Source organism: Sphaeramia orbicularis, chromosome 8, assembly GCF_902148855.1.
Source record: "Sphaeramia orbicularis chromosome 8, fSphaOr1.1, whole genome shotgun sequence".
Lineage (NCBI taxonomy): Eukaryota > Metazoa > Chordata > Actinopteri > Kurtiformes > Apogonidae > Sphaeramia > Sphaeramia orbicularis.
In genome coordinates, this window is record NC_043964.1 from 2,142,311 (window position 1) to 2,165,322 (window position 23,012).

General features: G+C 37.9%; 1 protein-coding gene across 2 annotated transcripts in view; it reads left to right on the forward strand.

Moving 5' to 3' along the window:
- The window catches only part of LOC115423956 (RNA-binding protein FUS-like), a 28,594-nt gene extending 17,958 nt beyond the window's left edge, over nt 1–10,636 (forward strand). Inside the window, exons 9-15 of one of the 2 annotated variants that reach the window (XM_030140996.1) lie at nt 576–685; nt 1,831–1,960; nt 2,624–2,722; nt 2,843–2,972; nt 4,325–4,422; nt 8,423–8,555; nt 10,411–10,636. In XM_030140996.1, the coding sequence (XP_029996856.1) occupies nt 576–685; nt 1,831–1,960; nt 2,624–2,722; nt 2,843–2,972; nt 4,325–4,422; nt 8,423–8,555; nt 10,411–10,450 (740 nt within the window). In that variant the 3' untranslated portion in view covers nt 10,451–10,636. The remainder of the gene's footprint in view (nt 1–575; nt 686–1,830; nt 1,961–2,623; nt 2,723–2,842; nt 2,973–4,324; nt 4,423–8,422; nt 8,556–10,410) is intronic. The other variant, XM_030140997.1, reaches the window with a different exon arrangement.
- The last annotated feature ends 12,376 nt before the right edge of the window (nt 10,637–23,012 follow it).

Consider the following 23,012-nt stretch of genomic DNA (forward strand, 5'->3'; position numbering starts at 1 on the left):
GGATCCTACCAACAGAAGAAGTCTGTCCATTGTTTCGTCTGCTTTGTCTTGCTCATCTCTACAGTCACTGAATTCAGTAGAAACATCTGAAAAACTGTTCCTCTTCACATCAACCATCACTTCCCAAATATGATGTGATTTCACTTAAATAACTATTACACTTAAATCACTGATTCACTTTATATCACTGCCCTGAAATGTGTAAATACAACCAGAAGTCTTTATTTACAGTATTGTACAGGAAGCTCTTTTAGAGGTAGTTCTGTAGCAAGTGTCTTTTAGAGTAAATATACTAACCTGAATGTTAACCTGGTTACTAACCCACTGTTGTGTTCTGGTCTGTTTGTTTTTTGTCTTCTTGTGCTGTATGTAAAACTGCTGAATACTGGAATTTCCCTCGTGATTAATAAAGTATCTATCTATCTATCTATCTATCTATCTATCTATCTATCTATCTATCTATCTATCTATCTATCTATCTATCTATCTATCTATCTATCTATCTATCTATCTATCCATCCTTTGTTCATACCTTCGTGTTTATACTCTCCCACTGTCCTGCTGTCCTCCCACAGTGCAGGACCAGGATAACTCTGACAATAACACCATCTTCGTGCAAGGCCTGGGAGACGACTACACTGTGGAATCAGTCGCTGACTTTTTTAAGCAAATTGGGATCATTAAGGTACATTTAGGCCAACGTACAGTACTATATGTGTAGTCCTGTGACCACAAGGAACCTTAGATTAGATCTGCTCATTAGTGCAGATTGACACTGAACTGAAATGAGGATTAAAGAGGATGAGTTTCTTTGGTGTCTCATCGTACTTTAGAGATATAGTAACACAACAGTAATAGTTATTCATGGTATGTTTGTGTATGTACAGGGGTTGGACAAAATAATGGAAACACCTTCACCTCAAGATGATAATGCCCCAATCCATACAGCTAGAACTGTTAAAGAATAGCATGAGGAACATTCTAATGAAGTTGAGCATCTCGTATGGCCGGCACAGTCCCCAGACCTCAACATTATTGAGCATTTATGGTCAGTTTTAGAGATTCAAGTAAGACGTCGATTTCCACCGCCATCGTCTCTAAAAGAGTTGGAGGGTATTCTAACTGAAGAATGGCTGAAAATTCCTTTGGAAACAATTCACAAGTTGTATGAATCAATACCTCGGAGAATTGAGGCTGTAATTGCCGCAAAAGGCGGACCTACACCATATGAAATTATATTTTGTTGATTTTTTAAGGTGTTTCCATTATTTTGTCCAACCCCTGTATTTATTCTCTTTTTCAGAAATGTAACAAATGACCTATACTTCTTTTTATTTGTGGAATAGATTGGTACAAACTATCGTATGGTGTGAAAACATCATGAAATTTCAGAAGATGCATTAAAAAAAACAAACCAAAAAATTTTTCCAGAGATATAGTAACAATGAACAGGAATACAACAGTAATAGTTATTGATGGTATGTTATAATTTGTTCTCTTTTTCAGTAATTTAACAAATGACCTAGTTCTCTTTTTTATGGACTGTATACATTAGTCATGTAAAATTGGGGAAGGACAATATAAACTCAGCGTCTTCCTACTCTGTAAAGTGTTGTTAAAAAGCCACAATAAAATAGTTGTACATTATGTGACTTTTTTTTTTTTTGGTTAACTTATTGCCTTTGATATTTTGGAGTGTTCGGTTTAAGTTTGTAGTTTCTTTTTGCCTATGTTCAAAATAAACTTGATCATTATTATTATCATTATTTTATTGTTCAGACTGAGTGTCTAACTTCATGTATTGTCCCTGTCTCTGCGTCGTCCTCTCAGGTCAATAAGAAGACAGGCCTACCGATGATCAACCTGTACACAGACAGGGAGACTGGGAAGCTGAAGGGGGAGGCCACCGTTTCATTTGATGACCCCCCTTCAGCCAAAGCTGCCATTGACTGGTTTGATGGTGAGCTGTTGATTTTCAACACTTTAACATAATCTCTGGGATTTTTCCTACTATTCTCTACCACGGGGGTGTTAAACATGTGGCCTGTGGGATGAAGTTGTGAAATGCAGAAATTATACTGGATTATTGACAAAATCATGTAGTTCAGGGGCCACATGTAGACCAGTATGACCTAAAGTGGGTCAGACCAGAAAAGTAGTATCATCATGACCTAGAAATACTGACAACTCCAAATTTTTGTCTTTGTTTTAGTGTAGAAAATTCAAATTACATTCACACAAAAATTAATAACCCAAACAAATATGAACATGAAATGTCTTAAATAAATGCGATTTGAACAATATTCTGCCAGTTTCTACTTTAGTGAATTTGTAGATCCACTGTGATCTGTAAGTTGTAATGCACATGTGTAAATGATCATTTACACAATTACTCTTTTTTTATCTCAAGAACTTTGCGTTTGTTCATGTTATTCACATTTTTAAAGGATAGTTTGCAGATGATAACATTTTCAAAATGTAATTTTGCTGTTTCGCTGTTACTATTTTACTGGTATGGCCCATTTGAGATCACATGTGGCCCCTGAACTAAAATGACTTTGACACCCCTGCTTTACAAGTTTTTTTTTTTTTTTGCTGAATCTTCAATGTTTGTTCTCCCCAGGAAAGGACTTCAATGGAAATCCCATCAAAGTATCCTTCGCCACCCGCAGGGCTGACTTCGGAGGCCGAGGTGGCATGAGAGGAGGTCGTGGACGAGGAGGTGGGATGGCGGCTTTTTGTCTTTTTTGTTCATTTCTGAATTCTGTCTTGGTGCGTGGCATGTGAGTCTCATTTCACATGTAATGGTTTTTTGTCTTGTACTTTTCTCATGTCTGTGTAGGACCAATGGGTCGTGGTGGGTTTGGAGGAGGTCGAGGCGGAGGGTTTCCCGGAGGTAACGGTGGTGGAGGAGGAGGAGGAGGAAGTGGTGGAGGACAGCAGAGAGCGGGAGACTGGAAGTGTTCAAACCCGTGAGTCAGACCTGCTCACACCTCATCTATCAAACATATTTCATGATCTGAAGTAGTTGTTGTTGTTTACACTTGGTTTTTAGTCCCTGGCTGGTTTTATTCAGTTGTTATTTGTCTTTAATCAGGCTCTTAGTGTATGTACTCCAGGACACTCTGCTTTAAGACACCGATTACATTTCAGTGCATCCTGATATACATACTGTTAATATTATGTCTGTTCATATTTTATGTCTATTTTTATTTTATTCTACTTTAGTTCTATTCTCATTTACTTTTGGAAAGCTTTATATTCTGTTTTCTCATTTCAGATTTTAGTTTTTGTAATTTTATATTCGTTCTATTCTTATTTTATAAAGTATTGTTTTTTTTATTAATATTGTTGCACTGACTGGAGTAGCACTCCTAATTTCCTTGCACAGACAGTAGTCACTTTTCTTTTGGACATATGTGCAAAACTTTACTGATATTTACTAAATGTAAAAAAAAACAGAAGTGCGTAATGTCGGTTTTTCCATTAAATCCCAAATGCAATGATTTGTTTATTTATTATCATGAGATGACACGAGAAGTCATTCCATAAGCATGACGACCAACGTAAATATGGTGTTGATTTACAGATCTATTCATTATTATTCTATATTACCCCTCTATCCTGTACTGAATTAAAAATTATTTGTTTTCCTGGTGTGTCCACACACACTGCACCATGTTTCTTTTAAAACTCTTCCTCTTCACTTGTTGTAACATCTGTTAACATCCATTATTTTTATTCATGTGACTCTAGTTGTGGAAAAAGGTCTTTCCCGTTGCAGTTTTGTGTGATATACCATTTGTGCTACGCCTGAAAAACCACCTCTTGCCAGCACAAAAACTTTTAATCGAAAAACAAGAATTCTGGTGAAACTGATGTTCTTCCATTAGGTAAATTTTTATGCACAAGTTATATTTGCGCAATTTGAGAGTCAACGGAAAAGTGACTAGTGACAATAAAGGCTATTCTTCTTCTTCTTCCTCCTGCGTGTGTTCACACCTTGCATTTCGTCTGTCAACGTTTGTTCAAATCACTCAGCTCATTTAAAAGGATTTTGGATATAAAGTTTTTCCTTAAATACAACTTTTACATGAAGAAATGATAAAGTATTGATTATTTTCTTCATCTCAGTATCATCTTTATGTAATGTGAAACACTGCAGACACAAACTTGAGTCAAAGCAGACTGAGACAGAAAAGAAAGAACCATTAAACACACTGGACAGTTAGACATTTGATAGAAGGAAAGATTATTCAACTTCTTGCACTTTTTAAATGAAAAACAAACCAATAATTTTACGTCTTGGTGCATTTCTCTGCAGTAACTGTGGCAACCTGAACTTCTCATGGCGTAACGAGTGTAACCAGTGCAAAGCCCCCAAACCTGAGGATGCTGGTGGGATGCCCCCCATGGACAGAGGTGAGACACAAGTGCAATAAATGATTAGTTAAGTCATGTATTATTCTGTCACTTATCTTATCTTAGGCTCTGTTGATTCTATTGCTTTGTTACGACTAATAACAGGCTGTAATAATAAGCAGGTAAGGTTTTCATACAAAGCAGTGTGTGCTGTTTATTTAAGGCAGCGGGTAATCCCTGTGTCACATCTTTAGATAGATGTGTGTACAGGATGAACTCAGAACACCTCAGGGTCAAAAGGCTGTACGTAATAGGGTTCAGAGGAAAACTGCAGTATTAGTTTAACCTCCTCAGACCCAGGACATGTCAGCAAAGTACCAGCTTTTTGGTTTTTTATTAAGTAAGTGCCTATATGGGAAACATCATGATGCAACAGTTTTTTCAGATGCAGTTTTTAAAATTTTTTATGGAATGTCCTTTGTGGTGAACAGTTTTCTTTTCTTTTTTTTGTATAAAGTTGTGAAACTCTTGTCCACAATTGTGGACAGTGGGTCTTAGGAGATTAAAGCTAACACAGATTTTTTTTTCTGTGATATATTTTGCAGTATGAAAAACTCATGTCATTTTTGAATTTTTAATTTATTTTTTTGATAAAAGTAGTGATGGTGCTTTTGTGGTAGAGTGCATTTTCATTGAAGGTGATAGTAATAATGAAAGAAGCTCCCAGTGAAACACAAAAACAGGTGAGCTGTGATTGATCTGAATTCATTTGGACAAAATCAGATCATTAATTACACTGCTTGACTCAGCATGAAGGGAGTGTTCGCAAATTGACTGTAAAAATAACTCCACACGACTGATGCTGCGTTTATCTTTTCCACCGAAGGTTTTTTGTTTAGACTGGGGTTGATGAACTCTGTGTATTGTAGCAAGAATAGGATACCAAATTATTTATTAATTGAGTGTTGATTTATTGATTAATTTAATTATAGATTTATAACCAAACTTAAACTTAAATCAACTCAAAACAATAATTTGGAAATCTTGCATAGGTGATAGTTCGTTGACTGCACAGTGAACCCATGTGTGAATAATAGTACACAAAGCACAACTGAGGCAATGGATTTATGTACATATAAATACTTTATTAACTAAACTAAGACACACAAATAACATAAAGACAAGAGACAAATACAACAAAAGGAGCAGGAGATTATGGACAGGAGAATATGTAGATTAAGTTGGCAGATGGCTATATTCAAGATATTATAATGTTAGTGAGGTTACGTTGAGGTAAACCTACTTAACTTGGAATAACACCAACTCAGATAAATCAGGAGCAAGTTTTCTTACAAGTTGTTGCGGTGCGGATGCAGCAACTGGCACGGCCTTGACGGCGGATGGATGAAGTCTTCTGACGTAGTTCGAAGCAGGAACAGGCTGTGAAGCGACGTGCTTGCGCTGGAGGCCTGAAGGTCTGGAGTTCTGAAGTTCTGCTGGCTGGAGGAGGTTCACAGCTGGCTCTGGTGGCTGGTTCTGGAAAGCTCACCAGGAGAAGTGGAGAACAGCGAAGATGATAAAGCTCTTTGGAGAGCTTAGAGGATAGAACAGCTCTGAGAGCCAAGGAGATGGTCAAGACTCCTTGGAGAAAGCTCTCTGCTCTTAGGTGAGAGCCCAGAAGATGGTGGAGATAGCTCTGGAGAAAAGTTGGTTTCATTCACTTTTATAGTTCTGTCCAAAAACCAACTTGCCACACCTTCCTCGTGAATATAGATGAGTTATCGATGCCTTGGGGCGTTGCCTTCTTTGTCTGTTTTCGGCGGGAAAACGCCTCCTCATGCATAGTCAAAAGTATCACGTTTCTCTTCCCTCTTGGGAAGACAGAGGGGGAGAGGACTGTGGGCAACCTTGTAAGAAAACTTTGCATCCTTAAATAAGATCGTTAAATAAGATCACTTAAACTTTATACATCACCTGTAACCTCACTTAAGCATCAGTAAAATAATAGCATGATTATTCAGACATGCTATAAGCAGTGATACTCTTACTTTCACATAATTCACCGTGAACATGATCAGGACACACATATGTGAAACCACAGGTCAGGCAAATGGCTTAAGTATTACGTGCATAAAAGAGTTAACGTGCTGAGTTAATCAACATTAACACATAATGTAATACATTATTAACATGGCACATATAGGGATTTTATCATTCAGTCCTTTGTTCGTTTCTGGGTTCATCTTCACCTCTGGATAAGCAAGAATGATGGGACACAGATGTTGAGAGGCAAAAGTCAGCTTAGTGTCAAAACAAGTCCATTAAGCTCATTCCTTAAGATCATCTGTCTTCGTAAATGTCATTTGCAAAGGATGTCCCGGCACTGACCTGGGTACCACCCAATCAGAATGGTGGTTAAGGAATTTGGTTTGACCCAGAGAGAGGGAGGTGGTATAATTTATAATTCTGTTTTTGAGTCTGTTCACTCACTCCACCGTCATCCGGCTACAGTATCTAAGAACTCTTTCAATCAGAATAAGCCACGTATCAGTCAGACTTCTGTAGATACGGTAGAAAATGACAGCCGTGTGAATCTTGGAGTGTGTTGTATTTGAGTTCATTTGCTTTGCTTGACATTGCAGATCCTTCAGTGTGACTGGACCACATGTACACATGACAATGACAACACAGCAGTACTGTCCAACACAGAGCCAACATAGTACAGAAAAGTATTTGCTTTTAGCGGTTTATCAGTCTGTATAAATATAGTGCGATAAGGAAGTATTGGAAAATTTAATAATGTTTGTTTCCAGGTGACTGCCCTATATACATAGATTTTCCATAAACATAAGGACGTCTTATTAAGCTGCTCTACGCCATGAAAATCAACGTATGAAGTACAGAATGAAGATGAATGCCCACTTCCACATGCGTTTGGTGTTGATAAAGTTAGCCACCTTCTATTTTATATATATGAAATCTAACTCAGAGGAACAAGACCATTTTCCCTCATTTTAACAGTGAGACAAAAAAACTTCTCCATTTTACAATATTAAATATGTCTTTAACCCTCCGGTATCCAGGTGTGCCTTTTAGGCACACTTTGCACTTTGTGTTAAAAAACTTCATATTATTTTTCACAATTTAAATAAGGTTACAATTCAAAAGTTGTTCATTTTTACATGATCTTTAAAATTCTGTCCACCAACTCAAATGTGCACATTGTAAACAAAAGACAATGACCAGACTAGCATCTGTCTGCCAAGTGTGCATAAAACGCACTGTTTCTAACATTTGATCTGTATGATTAGGACTGAGCTGGATTTACAAAAATAAAATCAAATTAGAGCAGAAAAATAAATCAGTATATAATATTTAATAGTTTGATTTATAGGTGTGCATTTTACGCACACTTGGTGACAGATGCTAGTATTTTTGAACATTTGACCTAGCGCCAAAAATAATAATGCAAATTAACCGATGTTGGAGTTAATCACTGACATATGCCAAGATGAAAAAATCAAATAACATGTGATCCACTTTTTATGGAGTATATTGAAAAAAAATAATTTTTTGTGTTTTTTGCATTAAAAAATGGTTTGTTTATATTACAAACATGGCAATTAAAGGGTTAAAAAATGTGACAATTATTGAGTATTTGGTATTTTTATTTACGGCTCAAGTTGATGAAATAGAAAAAAGTGTAAAAGAATTAAAAACAAACTGTATGAAAGTTTTTTTGACATTATTCCACAAGTGTGCCAAAAAGGCACACTTGGTGCTTAGTAAGGGCCTTGGTGGACAGGATACCGGAGGGTTAATATCTGTGCTTTTGTTGATTGTGAAAAGAAGAATCTGGGGTAAAATTTCCCCTTTAAGTCCATTGTGGACTTTTGGGACTTTTATATATAATCAGATTGTTGCAGTATGCAGTCGGATTTTAAAACCATTTATACACCTAATGAACATCTAGGTGTCTGTGTTCAGGTGTCAGATATGATATGAGAAATATGGAATTTAAACTGTAAAATATTTACAAAGTGTTTGTTGTTTTTAACAGGAGGCTACGGAGGAGAGCGCAGAGGGGGGTTTGATCGGGGGGGCTTCAGGGGCCGAGGCGGAGACCGCGGAGGATTCAGAGGAGGCCGAGGTGGAGAACGGGGAGGATACGGTCCAGGCAAGATGGATGCAAGGTGAGAGGACTCCAAGTCAAACAGCCCTCACCCTCTACATTTAAGACTGAACATAATCCACTGTTTTCTCCCTTCATGGGTATGTTGACATTACAATCCTAATATATACAAAAAATCCTCTGTTTAAGGGGACGTGCATAATCACTGGATTTGCCAAAAACTGATACAGAAATGTTCATGTCTTCCATCTGCATTCTCTGCTCACATCACTTCTGTTTCGAACTCTGAGGTCACAAAATTCCTCCATAGAGAAATCTCCGACAGCGTTGTTTACAGCAGTATGATAAAAACAGAGAGTATCTGAGTCACTGTGTGGCTGAGTATTTGGACTTTTGAGGAATAGAACATACACACTGATATAAAACAATGTTGGAGATGAGGAAAACAAACACCTTGTGCTCACAGGGAACAGAAAACTCAAAAACATTTGAAAGCTTGTTGGCTTTGACACCATGTCATCTAGTTGTGTAATAAGCACAACTTGTACAACTCTAAAAAAAACAAAAAACATGCTGTTATTGTAAATTATGTAAGAGTTGTTGCCGTACTAAAGTGGTTCATGGTGTTTTTGAAGCATATACCGTTATTTACAGTTTTATTACATGATTTGGGAATAATTTAGAATTTTGTGTTACTTAAAATGGACTAAGTGCAATATAATAATATGTTCAGATGTTTCCAGTAAGAGAAAAAAAAAGGTTTGGAAAAACAAGCAGACTGGAATCCTGTTGAAAACCTCTGGGATGTGCACAAGATAAGGAAGGACGAGGACGAGAAATACAAGCCCTCAAACCAAACTACGCTCCTGCATTTTAGCTTCAGTGGTGAGACACAGCACTAACAGAAATGTTAACGACCAGTGGAGAGTGGAAGATGTATGAACGCTGCCAATGAAAATCACATGTTCCACTTATTATTACAAACATAGTGATAACATCAGTATTGTGTTGTTTAAAAATGAACTTGCTTTTGGAGTATTTGAGGTCAGATTTGGACTCTGAATAAAACAACAACATTCAAACAAGTCACAAGACTGTGCAGTAGAGGTTAAAGCCAAAAAAAGGCTTATATGAATACCTCCCCCAAAATGAACAATACACAAAAAAACTATTAAAAATATAATCTAACTGAAATAATAAACTAAAGTAAAAACAATACTAATGTAATCCACATTACAAATCATCAAATACAAATCAGATGATACACAGCCGTACATTTTTTCCTGAATTCCAGTCCTTTTCAGATGCTTTTTAAACACTGATAAAGTAGATGTTGATTGAAGTTCAGGTCTTAGATTATTCCACAGGTTTGGTTCACCATAGTTCAGAGAATACTGACTGACAGTAATATCTTATGTAATATGTAATATGTAATATGGGGGAAACACACACCTGTAACCAGTAAAACCAGTGGTCTCTTAATTATTCCCAGAGCTTTAAGGTGGATCAGAAAATGCTGATTTTACAGAAAAACTTGTTCAAATGTGGCTTTGAATCCTCAAACAGATCTTTGTCATTTCTGGTGTTTATTCTCCTAATCCACAGTGAATGGAACACCTTTATTTAACCTTTTATGTGAAGTGTTTTGGCCTCCTGATCCAACTGGAGGGTGTGATTATGTATTTTTGTACCTTTGGAAGGATGTGATTGGTTCATGTTGGAGTGTTTTAAGGAGGTCTTGTTCCCGGCTTCACTCTTGAGCAAATTATTTGCATAAAAGGCTCAGAAATGATGGAAAATTCCTTGAGGGACTTCGACTGTAGAAACAAACACACCTTATTATTCAGCCTGGACCTTTCTCATTGGTTGGATGCTGATGAGCTCATACTTGTGTTGTTTTTTTGTTTTTTTTTCAGAGGCGATCGCAGACAGGAGCGCCGAGGCCGCCCATACTAACCCCAGCCCACTCCTCCACTTCAGGACACAGAACAGTGTGTACTCCTGCTCACACCTTTACCTTTTATACAACTGTCAACTCTCACTTTAATCCTGCTGATTCAAAATGGGATTCTTCTAGTTTTTTTTGTTTGCAGTTTTTTCATGTGTGCCACTGTCATTCTACACAGCGGAACTTCATTTATATATAAAAAAAACAAAAACCCTTCAGTTTCAAAATGTGTCGTTAGAAAACAGCGTTTCCTTTGACACAGGACTCTGACTCGGCTGATTTCGTTTCCTTTCACACTGTTTCGTTCCCTCTCCACATACAAAAGGTCATTAAAACACACATAATTATGTTTCAAACAAATGGATATATGTGTTTTTTACCATTGTATGTGTTGATAAATGGAATGAAAAAATAGCAAAATGCATGATTTGACTTTAGTTTTAAAATGAAATGAAATAAACTTTTCTCAGTCAATAAAAGATGGGCATAATATAAAAACAATAAAATGATTTTCACTTTCTATTTCTTAGATCACAGGTGTCAAACATGTGTCCCGGGGGCCAAATCCGGCCAGTCCGGCCCCTGGGATGAATTTGTAAAATGCAAGATAGTAACAATCCTTTTAGTTCAGGTTCCACATTCAGGACGAACAATGACACCTCAGACGTGCACTAATGCACATGAACACGTCGTCTGGGATCAAAAAGACAGAAATACATGTAGTTTTCGTAAAGGCGCCAAATAACATTTACTGAGCATGAGTCACGTTAAGGTGAAGTAAACAACACCTTCTGTGAGGTCACTGAAATACTGAACTCATTTTAGTCCAGTTCACTTCTTTTCTTGCGTCATAGACTGAAAACACTGAAAGAAAACCCAGTCAGTGTCAGGTCCGTCACTCATGCCTCCATTGGAACCCTTCTTGTTTCAGTTCCTTTTCATCTGCAGTGTTTCTATAAATGAGGCTCCACATCACAGCAACGGAAACGTCATTGTGTTGGTATTACAATGTTTAGTGTCTGTGTATTTTCAAATTAAAGTATTGGGGAAAAAATGATAAGACTGAAGTTTCTGGCTCTTTTGATTCATATGGTTGTGCATTAGAGACGGAACAAATTACACTTATAGCAAGACTGACAAATTAAGAAAAAGTTATTCACAAAGCACCTCCTTCAGAGAGCTGAAAAACTCATATAATCATAAATAAATAAAATCATATACTGTATCTGTTATTAGAACTTTTACAACATTAAATGGACATGTTCTCCCTCACAAGGTAATTATCGTTAACGAAAACTAACGAAATGACGAAAACTAAACATTTTCGTTAACTGAAATAAATAAAAACTATAATTAAAAGAAAAAAAACACAACTCACCGAAACGGTATTGTGTGTTTACAAAACTAACTAAAACGGATAAAAATTATGGGTAAAATTCCCTTAGTTTTCATCTTTTGTCAATGTCGGATTGATACGAAATCAATTTATTTCACTTCAGCAATTTTATCTAGTGGCACCATACGACACTGTCACTTCTCGTCACTTGTTTAGAATCGTCTTCTCGTCTGAACTCTACCTGGAAACATGGAGACTAAAGCTGGGAGAAAGCAGCAGAGTCCTGTCTGCCATTTATTTGAATACGACGACAGAGAAGAAGAGAAAAGAGACGAATAAACTACAACTAAACTAAAACTAAGCATTTAGAAAAAAATTAAAACTAATAAAAACTATCAAACCTGCTCTAAAAATGAATTAAAATGAACTGAATTTGAGAAAAAAAGTCCAAACTAAATAAAACTAAACTACAATGAAAAATCCAAAACTGTTCGAACCTTGCTCCCTCATATACATTCTAAACATTAGCAACAGAAAAACTGTCAACACGTATTATTTGTCAGTTAATAATGTGCCGCACATGTCTAAAAAAAGACACAAAATAAGTAAAAGTCATAAAAAGCTAAATTCAATCACAGATCTGCAGCATTTCTCTGTTTTGGGTGTGCAGTAGTTTGGATGCACTAATGAACATGAGTAATGAAATTCCCAGAGCGACTAGCATTAATACTGCACTGATGTAAACGTTAATGATGTGGGTAGGGCTGAGAAAATAAAATCATTCATTCATTCATTTTCTGAACCCCCTTTATCCTCACTAGGGTCACGGGGGTCACTGCTAATGGACAAAGGTTCACCCTGGACATGTGACCAGTTCATCACAGACTGAACATACAGAGACAAACCCATTCATCGCACACACAGTTTGAAAACTAATGACACCACCCCACACACACACAAAATCACTTGAACACACAGTGGAAAGCTTCGTCTTCCCGATAGCACTTGAAGGCAGCATAAACACATTCTCATCATTTTCATGCAGATGCACCAGAGTCAACAGACCTGCATCACAATCTAACTCAGCTAACGTCACCTAACAATGGGAGCGCTGTGTCTACGGCAGGGTTTAAACCTTCAACATGGGGTCGCCTGGAGTTTCTAATAATTGATTAAAAAAAAAATCACTAATAAAAAATATATGGTGAGTTGACAGAGACAACCCCAATCCATAACAGACATGACAAACTGTGAGTGAAACTGCAGCACTGTGGTTCTGTTTGTGTGTCAAATGTTCACTGTGGTCAGTTTCAGATGCTGCAGCTCTTTCATAATTCATAGTTTCAGTTCTTGTTTGTTCAGTATTAATTGTCCTCCTTGTAAATCACAGCTGGACTGACTGGACAGATCCTGACCAAGGAAAATCACATTCTCCCTTTGTGTCACAGGTGTTTTGTGTCAGACTGCCGTGGAAGCTCAGCTTCTCCTAAAATGACTCCCATTAAATGTTCAAATCTGTTCAGTTGTTTTCATTTCATTGACTCCAAATGTGTTGGAACACGTTCATCTCTCAGACCAGTTGGTTCAGAATCAGTCTGATCCCAGATCAGTGGACTGGATGTTGTTCACTTCTCCTCCATTCCCGTGTCTGTGTTTTCTCCTCCATCTCTGCTCAGTGCATTTGTCCGTAGACGCTCAGCGTCCATGCACTTCAGTGGGACTGAGTGGAACTGCTGGAAACTGACTCTAAACTGGACGATCATTGGATAAATGACACCGTGTTGTCCCGCCCCTGGACGCCCGGCGTCTCTGGGGGTGAATGGAGCTGCGGGCGGAGCTCGGCCGGGCCGGACGCTGAGCTTCCGTGTGCTGATTGGAGGATGGGTCCAAAGGCTGAATCCCGTTTGATTGACAGCTGTTTTCAGATCTGCTCCTTCACTGACACAGTTCAGTTTAATACCGTCACATTCTGCTGCGAAATCACACAAACCAAATGAACTGTTCATTTACTGACCTGAAAGAAAACACAACCACTGGACTCACTGGGTTCCATTTAACAGAATTTCAGCGTCTTCTTGTTTAGTTGGTACGATAAAGTCACTGAGCATTTTCTGAAAAAGGAACAGAGGACGAATGTATGTTTAAATAACTGGACTTTTTTTTAAATATAAGCCGACAGTGAGCTTCCCCTGTCTGAAAGACGAACAGCTGCCACTGCTTTGTGCAGTAATCTACACCTGGCTTTTCTGCCTCCGTCCACAATAGTATACATTCTATAGACTAAATGTCCTCTAAAATTAAAGTTTATTTGCAACATAGTATAGAAAACTATTACATGATCAAAAACAATTTAATTTTACCAAAAAACAGTCTGTGTTTTGAACGTCTGGGGTCGCCAGAAATGTGTGATGTTAAAATGGAGTCAGGAGTAAAAAGGTTTAGAACCACTGCTGTGACGTCCACTTTCACTGTGAACCAAAGGCTGTTTGACATGAAACTGGAGACAGCAGTGATGAAGCGTCTGTCCCAGCGTCTGTGTAAGTTTCTGCTCTTATTACTACACTTTCTCAGAGCTGTTGTTGACTGTGAGCTGGAAACACGACGCAGGATTTGGCAAAGACCGAGGTTTTCTTTCCACGTGGCTGAACTCAACCAAAGCAGAGCAGCAGTTGGATTTGCACAGTTTAGTTTCAGCACTAGTTGGATTTGTACGGTTTTAATGCATGGTTTAATACTAGTCGTGTATTTGCATTAACATGTCAGGTTGTAGATGACCCTTTGTTGTTTGTTTTTCTCTCATTCTTTGTGTCGTCGTGTGCACAGACCTGGGCCAGAGTCCAGTTCAGGCACCAGCGTCTGAAGGCAGTGTTAGGATTCCTGGGCCTAAGTCTGACTGTTGGTCCGGTCCACAGGGTCGGGTCCACGGAACTATGTTTTCAATGGGGTTTGTCTGTCTGTGCAAGATAACTCAAAAACTTATGGACAGATTTGGATGAAATTTTCAGGAAATGTTGATACTGGCGTGTTGAGCTGCATTATGTCATAAATTCCCATTATGTAATAAAAGTTCAAACTGTAATAAGAATGTCACGTCAGCCTTGGAAGGACGTTTCTAGAACCTGAACCTCATGTCATTAACCCAGAAAGACCCAGTGTTACTTTTATAGCAGATCCAAAAGAGTTTTCCTCTATATTTAACTTTTCTTAAGTGATTTATCACAATTTATTATGAAATGAACCTCTATATTGTGTTTTTTCAGTGAACATCAAGTATTTTCCTATATTTAATCAACTGATTGTGTAGATGTTCATAAAAGTTCAGATTAAAGGTGAGAGTTATCAAGGGAGTAGGTTTGATTTTGATATTGGTGTGGACACAAAAGTGCTCCAAGGCAGCACTCCAGAAAGTTGATATTTTTTTGCATTTGCGATCATAATTTCATGTCATGTCGAGCTGATCAAACAAGTAAATAATCATAGCCAGAAAAAAACTCAGTAATTGACAAGTTTATAATGCATATCTGAATATCTAAGGACAATACCAGAATTTAATGCATTCTGCAAAGTTATTCTCATGCTTAACATATCCATTATTATTTAACCTCACCTGTGAATTTTCAGCCTCTCCTCCTCCTCCTCCTCCTCCTCCTCCTCCTCCTCCTCCTCCTCTCTACTGTCTGTCACCTGACAAATATGTTGATTCACGACATATGAACAAATTTGGGATACAGTGATCATAGTTTGATTGTACAGTTATTGCCTGAGCAAAAAAGGGTTTTAGTTTCAATTATTACATGTAATTTATTCCCCAAAAATATGGATTTCATTCATTAATTTTCATTTGTTTGTTTATTTTGAGCATTTACAGAATACATGCAAATTCAAAGTTCCAAAAATCATTCATCTATACTCGAAAAGGAATGGGAAGAAGAAAAACTTATTTAATCCCACCCGCATTTTCATCATCAAATAACTGAACATAATAACATTTTAAATACTCACTCCTGTCCTTAGACTTAAAGCCAGAACGATGAACAAAATAAGCCTATAGATGCGGTTTTGTTTCTTGAATAGAGGGTCTGCAGGTGACGTCACCGCTAGCGGAAGTCCCTGTGGTTCCGCCCACTGAGTGTCAGACAGAGGCAGATGAGTAGCAGCTTTGTCTTGAATACTGCGAAAACTTTAGAACAATCTAAAAAATGGGGCAGAGCTGTTGTGTCACTGATCACACAAATATGTTTAAAAGCACTGGGAGCTATCGTTTTAGCGGAGACCTAAAACCACAGACAGAAGAAGCAGATGGATCGCTGCAATTCAGAGAAAGAACTGGAATCCAGACAACCAAACCTGGATCTGTGTCAGCTAACGTTCATTTGTGCTGTGTTCTGGTGTAAACTCATCCCTTAAATTCCATCTGGTTTTGGCTAACGTTCCTTCTTAGTAAAGCTCTAATGTTAGCATCTGTCATTTAGTTCTATGTTTCAGAACTGAATCGTTTGTGTCTTCAGTTGTGTGATTGTGAACCTTGTGCTCTACATGATTTGTAAACTAGCTTAAACTGAGGCTAACCTAGTTTTCCAGATCAGGGGCTCCTCTAGCACACAGCTGTTGGATCTGTGTTGGATCCAGTATTTGATGTGAACTCTCCTTAAATCTCCACAGTACCAGTAGATCATCCACTCACTTGGGTCAGTACTAAGGGTTCAACTCCAGTAAATCAGTAGTGAACTGTGAGCACTACTGCTGGGCCTTTACCGCCCAAATCACCACCAACAAACTCCGTCTGCACTGACACAAAACCTCCAAAACAATAGTATGTTGAATGAAAGCACTCACCAGCTGGAATCCTCTAATGAACCAGGACCAGGATGGACACAACTCTGGGTCTGTTGGATGCTTTCAGCCTTTGCATTGGGGATTTTCCCGGCGTTGAACTCAGGTTCATGTAAATGTCAGGATAGGTGATTTCTGTCCCAGATCAGTGTTGGTAGAACACTGGTTGTTTGGTAGCTTGGATGGATCCATGTCCAGTCCAGTTGTCTTTAATTTCATCTTATATTCCACAGTTTTCCCGGTCTGGCTGGAGTTACTGCTATACTCCGCCATGTTGTTTGTTTTTGCCGCTCAGTCTGACTGAGAGGGGCGTGGCCTGGGGGGAAGTGACGGATGTGCATTCCCTCTATTTTGAGTGTTGACATCATGGCGACAACGTCCTCCAGACCTGGCGACAAGGTAAAGGCTGTTTACAGGGACACATTAGACGACGTTTGCAAGGTAAGATATGACGAGAAATTGCTTTATATCAATGGAAAGGATCCCTACATAATGTCGAAAGAGGAGTGGTCGTGTAATCCTGAGGCGTACCCCGATGTTCAGGAAATGGACATTGCTAAGTATCTCATCCACACAGTTAGTGCGTACGCTTTTGATGAGTTGAGAGGACGAAAGTTTCTGGAAGCATACACTTATTTTGTAAGTGGATGGGTCCAAGATGTAAAGCGCGCTACCATCGGAGAAAGGTGTGTTTTCACTGCCACAGTCGGCCATTCTCAACGTACCACAGAGCCTTTTCTGGTGCCCTGGCTGATAACGGAGAAGAGCGGCAGTGGGATTTGTGGACATTGTACGTGCATGGCAGGATTGGGTGAGGTGTGTTCCCATGTTTCGGCACTACTGTTTTCCATTGAAGCAACAGTGAAACTGAGAAACAGCAGAACAGTCACACAGGAGAAATCCTATTGGCTACTCCCATCAGCTATCAAAAAGGTACATTTTATTTTGTACATAACATGTATTTAACCCTTTCATGCACAGTGGTCACTACAGTGGACGGCTATTCTCCAGCTGTTCTCTTGTATATTCATGGGTTTTTGTTGTTTTAGTTCCAGATCAGCCAACACAGTGGACACTTACGCACCATCCCATACACCAGTGGTTCTCAATCTTTTTCTGTCGGGCCCCCCTTTGGAGCACGAAAAATCTCCAAGCCCCCTCAACCCCAACAACATTGTACCTGTGGTGCAATTATTACTTTTACTGAAAGAAACATCAATATCGTAAGAATACTTTTTGCTTTTCCTTGAATAATTTGTTGTGCAAATTAAAAATAACAAAGATTTTTGATTGAACAATATAAATGAACTCCACAAGACTGCTCCCTGAGACATTATTTTTCAAAATAAAAAATAGGAAATGTGTAATTATCTTAAAACTATGACAATAAGGTAAATTTTTTTAGAAAAACAAACACATTTTGGTAACAAAGATGAACATTTTAACAATATCAGTAGCTGCGATGAGCCCGTTTACACTGCACATCTGAGAACATCAAAGTGCAAACTGTAGAAACTGTGCAAAAACAGAAACATTGCACATTTTTCTTTTCCAGTCCAGTCCTTGTCCTGTGTCCAAACCTAAACTCTTGGTCTAGTCACAGATCACCATGGCAGCAGATTTGTTTGTTGTACGTCCCTAAAATGAGTCCAGGGTGCTCCAACGCAAAAACATTAGTTCCACCTGCTACATGTTCGAACCTGAAGAAAAAATAAACACCTAGGAATGATCCCATGCCCCCCCGGCAAGCCTTCATGCCCCCCCAGGGGGGCCCGCCCCACTTTTTGAGAAACACTGCCATACACTGACGCTCAGGCCATTACTGTCACTTTACTGTTCTTAATAAACCTGATCTGCAGTAATATGTTTTAGTGTAAATATTTGCTAACTGTTATCAGACTGTAATTAACAGTTTTCTTAATCAAACAGTTATTTTTTGTGCATATTATCTCCATGAAGTGAGTAATAACTAGTATTAGAGTATGTTAAAATGTACGAAAACATCAGATCGTGATGGTTGGAGTTTGAGCTTTAATTAATTTATTTTATATTATTTTATTATATTGATTATATTATATTGTATATATTATATTATATTGATTTTTTAGGGGTGCCAGCCAGGTCTCTCTCCCGACATATAAGATGTTATGTTAGTCAGTTTAAGTCGGTATTTTGTGTATGTTTGAGTCTTTGTTTTTTGTTGGTTTGCAACACTCAAACTTCACAAAGGATGTGAGTTTTAATTAAACCCACAGCCCACACATTAAATGACAAAGAAAAGAAAGCACACTTTTAAACCATTTAAAATTCAAAATCATGTATTAAACAATGATTATATAGAAAAAAACACAAATCCAAGCCCACAGTTGCCCCCCCACAGTCCAAACTCAACAAAATCCACCAACCAAGCAAAAATCCAAACTTAAATTTCCCACCATTCATCAGTCTTTTGAAAATAAAGTAACAAAAAACAAACGAACAAACAAAAAAACAACAGTTCAGTCCATTTAAACAAAAACATTCCACTCCGGGTTCTCAGATATCAGTTTATCAAAAAGGAAAAAAATAATTCAGTTCGTTCCAGTTCGTTTGTAAAAAACAAAACAAAACAAAACAAAAAAAAAAAACAAAAACAAGTGCACAGTTCAATTCAGGGTTAAAAGAAAAAACAAGAGAGCAGAAAAAAAACTCAATTACTTACAACGTTCCAATGTCCGGTCGCAGTCAGTCAGTCCAGTCCAGTCAGTCGGTAATCCATTCCGGGTTATTACCGCTGGTTAGCTGGGATGAGAGGGTGACTGTTTTTCTGCAGTGGGATGGATGGATGGAGGGATGGAGGGATGGATGGACCAGAGGGACAAACGGACGGAAATGAGGAGAGCTGGGAACGGGATTAACTGACGTACTTTTGTCTGTTCTACGAGCTGTTGCTCCGACGCTTCCGTGCAGACTCGAACGCACCGAATGCGGATATGGGGGGGAGGGGGGGGGGGGGGTTAAAAACTGCCGCCAACTCTGGGCGAATCAGGTGACGACACCGTGGCGACAATTTCCGGGGTGGATCCGGAAGCTAACAGGCATGTTGACGGGGGGGCGGGCTTTGGGGCAACTTCCAGGTTGTCACAAGATTAGCTGCATTAAAAATGTTTTTCCTTCACAGGTTTTGTCCTGTATATCACTGTCTGATGATGGTTTCTTACCTTCAAAAATTAAAGGCATGGTGCCCAGCTAAGTGGACATTTTTGTTCATTGGAAAACATGTCAGTTGCATTGTTTTTTCATGCCTTAAGAGGAATAAAAACACTCAGGAAAAAAATCTTGACTAAGGTTCTTATAATTCATGCATGAAAGGGTTAAATTCCGTGTATCATTCAGTTTGGTTCCAAATCAAAACAAAATTAGCCAGAAACGTTATTTCCAGGGGCTTGACTAATCCGAATGACAAATGGCATGGGATAACGAATGAGCACTAGGGTTAGGGTTAGGGTGAGGTCATTCGTTATTCCATGCAATTTGTCTTTGGGATCAGGAAGGCCCCAGTGCACTGAGCTAGCTCACATCATCAGTCAGTTCACATCGCTGTAGCCAGACGGCTGATATCTGCACAACCCTCATACTTATTAATCCTTGCGCACCATCTTGTGGTGTTTTGTTATTGTAAAATAAGATTTACTGTGCATGGTGTGTTCATTTGTCACTCATTATTGTAACGTCCACGCTGCTGCAAATTTCTGGGCCCGGCACCGGGCCCAAATAACTGTTTTCAGAACATTCTACTCTAGCGCGGTGATTATGAGTTCCAGACTCGCCCGTGGTGTCATATGAAAGCCTAAAGCCTCAGGATTCCAACCATATCTGTCACTAGACTAGAGGGAAACATGAGCGCTTACCACACAAGATGGCCGCTCGCTGTACCAAATTAGAATGAACTAATTTGACAGTATTTACACTGTATAACCAAAATGTGTGTGGAAAATAAAATGGATACAATCACATCCAGAACCACATTTACAATCTGAGGTTTTATTGTATTTCCCCCACAAATTTTCTTTATGTGCATTTTTTGAACAGTTGTTCTTCCATAGAAATGCATTAAAATAATAAGTAACTTTTCAAAGTGTTTCTGTTTGTCATTAAATAGTGTCTTTTCTTCAGTATCTGTGTTGAGCCTCTACAGTTCTACACCCTTGAACTAACTGACACTGGGACTCCTACAGAAGTGTCTGATGACCACTTTTCTTTTCTTTGACATCCTTCACATCCTAATTACCAAGCACACACACACACACACACACACACACACACACACACACGTCCAAATGTGCATGTACATGACTCCACTGATATTCAAATCCGTCTGGCTGATGTGACCCAGACAAAAATAAAACCAAACAAACTGAAAACTTCCATTAGCGCTCCAACTAACAGGTTCCTTTTACAAGTAGATGGAGTGACAGCGGGGACGGCCAATCACATGTACGTTAGCAAAACCAAAGAGCCAATTGGAGAGCGATATTTACGTTAGAGGCGGGACTTCTAGCAGAGACTGACTGTTAACCCTTTGTGTTCCAGAATCATTGCCTAAACACTACAGACAGCGGTTGGACTGATAGTGAGTACACAGGAGTGGATGGATACTGGGATGGACGGGTCCCTAGAGTCCCCACACGATTCTACGCCCCTGCTATGACGAACCACTACATTGTGTCTGAAAAATGTAAGATTAGAATATGTAGGTGACGTTATTTTTCAATAAGACGGTAGGAGAACCCCATGTTCTCATAGTATTATCCAACACACACTGCTTTAACCACAGAACAGCAGGATTATCAGCACACACTGGTTCATTCCTTATTTCAGATGCCTTAAATTTTAAAGTCGACTATTTATTCTTTATAACATTTGCTGATTTTCAACCTTTGTAATTCACCTCTACAACAGCAGGTGGCACTGTAAGCTCTACTGGAACCTTTATAATTTATGTCATGTAACAGTTCATATGTGTTTTATTTATAAAACACATATATTTAGAAAACAGCTTGTTCTTTGTTTTTTATGAAATTCCAACATATTTTGTTCTTTATAGGTAGGAAATTAGCTCATTCCATCCATACTGTGGAAGCATTTATGTTTTAATAGTTAATTTCTTCATCAAAATAAGCACAAATCAAACAGCACATTTATTTCATTGTCGGACGCAGAACTGAGCTGTTCTGTTGAAGTTCAACACTGTACATGTACAGACTTTGTATGTGGGAAACAACACATTAAACTGCATATATATGCTTAAAAATAGATTTATTTATTATGTTCCTGCATTTATTCCAAATACTCCACTTCATTCAAAAACAGGTTATTATGACAAAATATAATCATTTGCTTCCAAATTATACCATTCATTTGTTTTTTTTACATAAGCTGTTATCTTCAGACAAAATAGAAGTAGATTGTAGTATTGTGACAATAACAAAATGAAAATGCTGATTGAACTGAAGTGGGCTGGAAGTTGAGGAATTAATCTTACAGATGCTTTTTGTAGCACATAAACAGCTGCACTATCAAATTATGTTGGGTTTTCAGAGTAAAAACACCAGTAATCTGTATTTCCTGTTTAATGCTTCTTGTCGTACTTTAAAACCACCATCTGAATACTTATTATGAGGGGAATGTTCATCCTCACTCTGGACAAATCCCAGTTTTTGCATCATCACCATCATCTCTAAAGGTTATAACATCCACACATTCCATGGTGGAGTTTATAAAAGGTCCATGAGGCAAAAATAACACATGGGCCTCCACTGATTTTTGTTAAATAATGTGGATATGCTAATTATAAGTGCCACTGTAAAGTATTTGTAGATAAGGGGTCTAAAATATTAATTATTCTTTGTTTGTCCAATACTATGGAAGTAAATCTGTCTCATCAGATTCTGAATTATAAAAGCCATTGACTTTCTAGCACTGATTTTTTTTTTTTGCACTGAAATTAAGTATCTGAATTTTTTTGCAAAGAAATTAAGTATCTGAATTTTTTTGTTGCAATGAAATTAAGTATCTGAATTTTTTTGCAATGAAATTAAGTATCCATTTTTTTTTTGCAATGAAATTAAGTATCTGATTTTTTTTTTTTTTTTTTGCACTAAAATTAAGTATCTGAATTTTTTTTTTGCACTAAAATTAAGTATCAAATTTTTTTTTGCAATGAAATTAAGTATCTGAATTTTTTCTTGCAATGAATTTAAGTATCTGATTTTTTTTTTTTTTTTTTTTGCACTGAAATTAAGTATCTGAAATTTTTTTTTTGCACTAAAATTAAGTGTCTGAATTTTTTTTTGCAATGAAATTAAGTATCAGAAATTTTTTTCACTGAAATTAAGTATCTGAATTTTTTATTTTTTTTT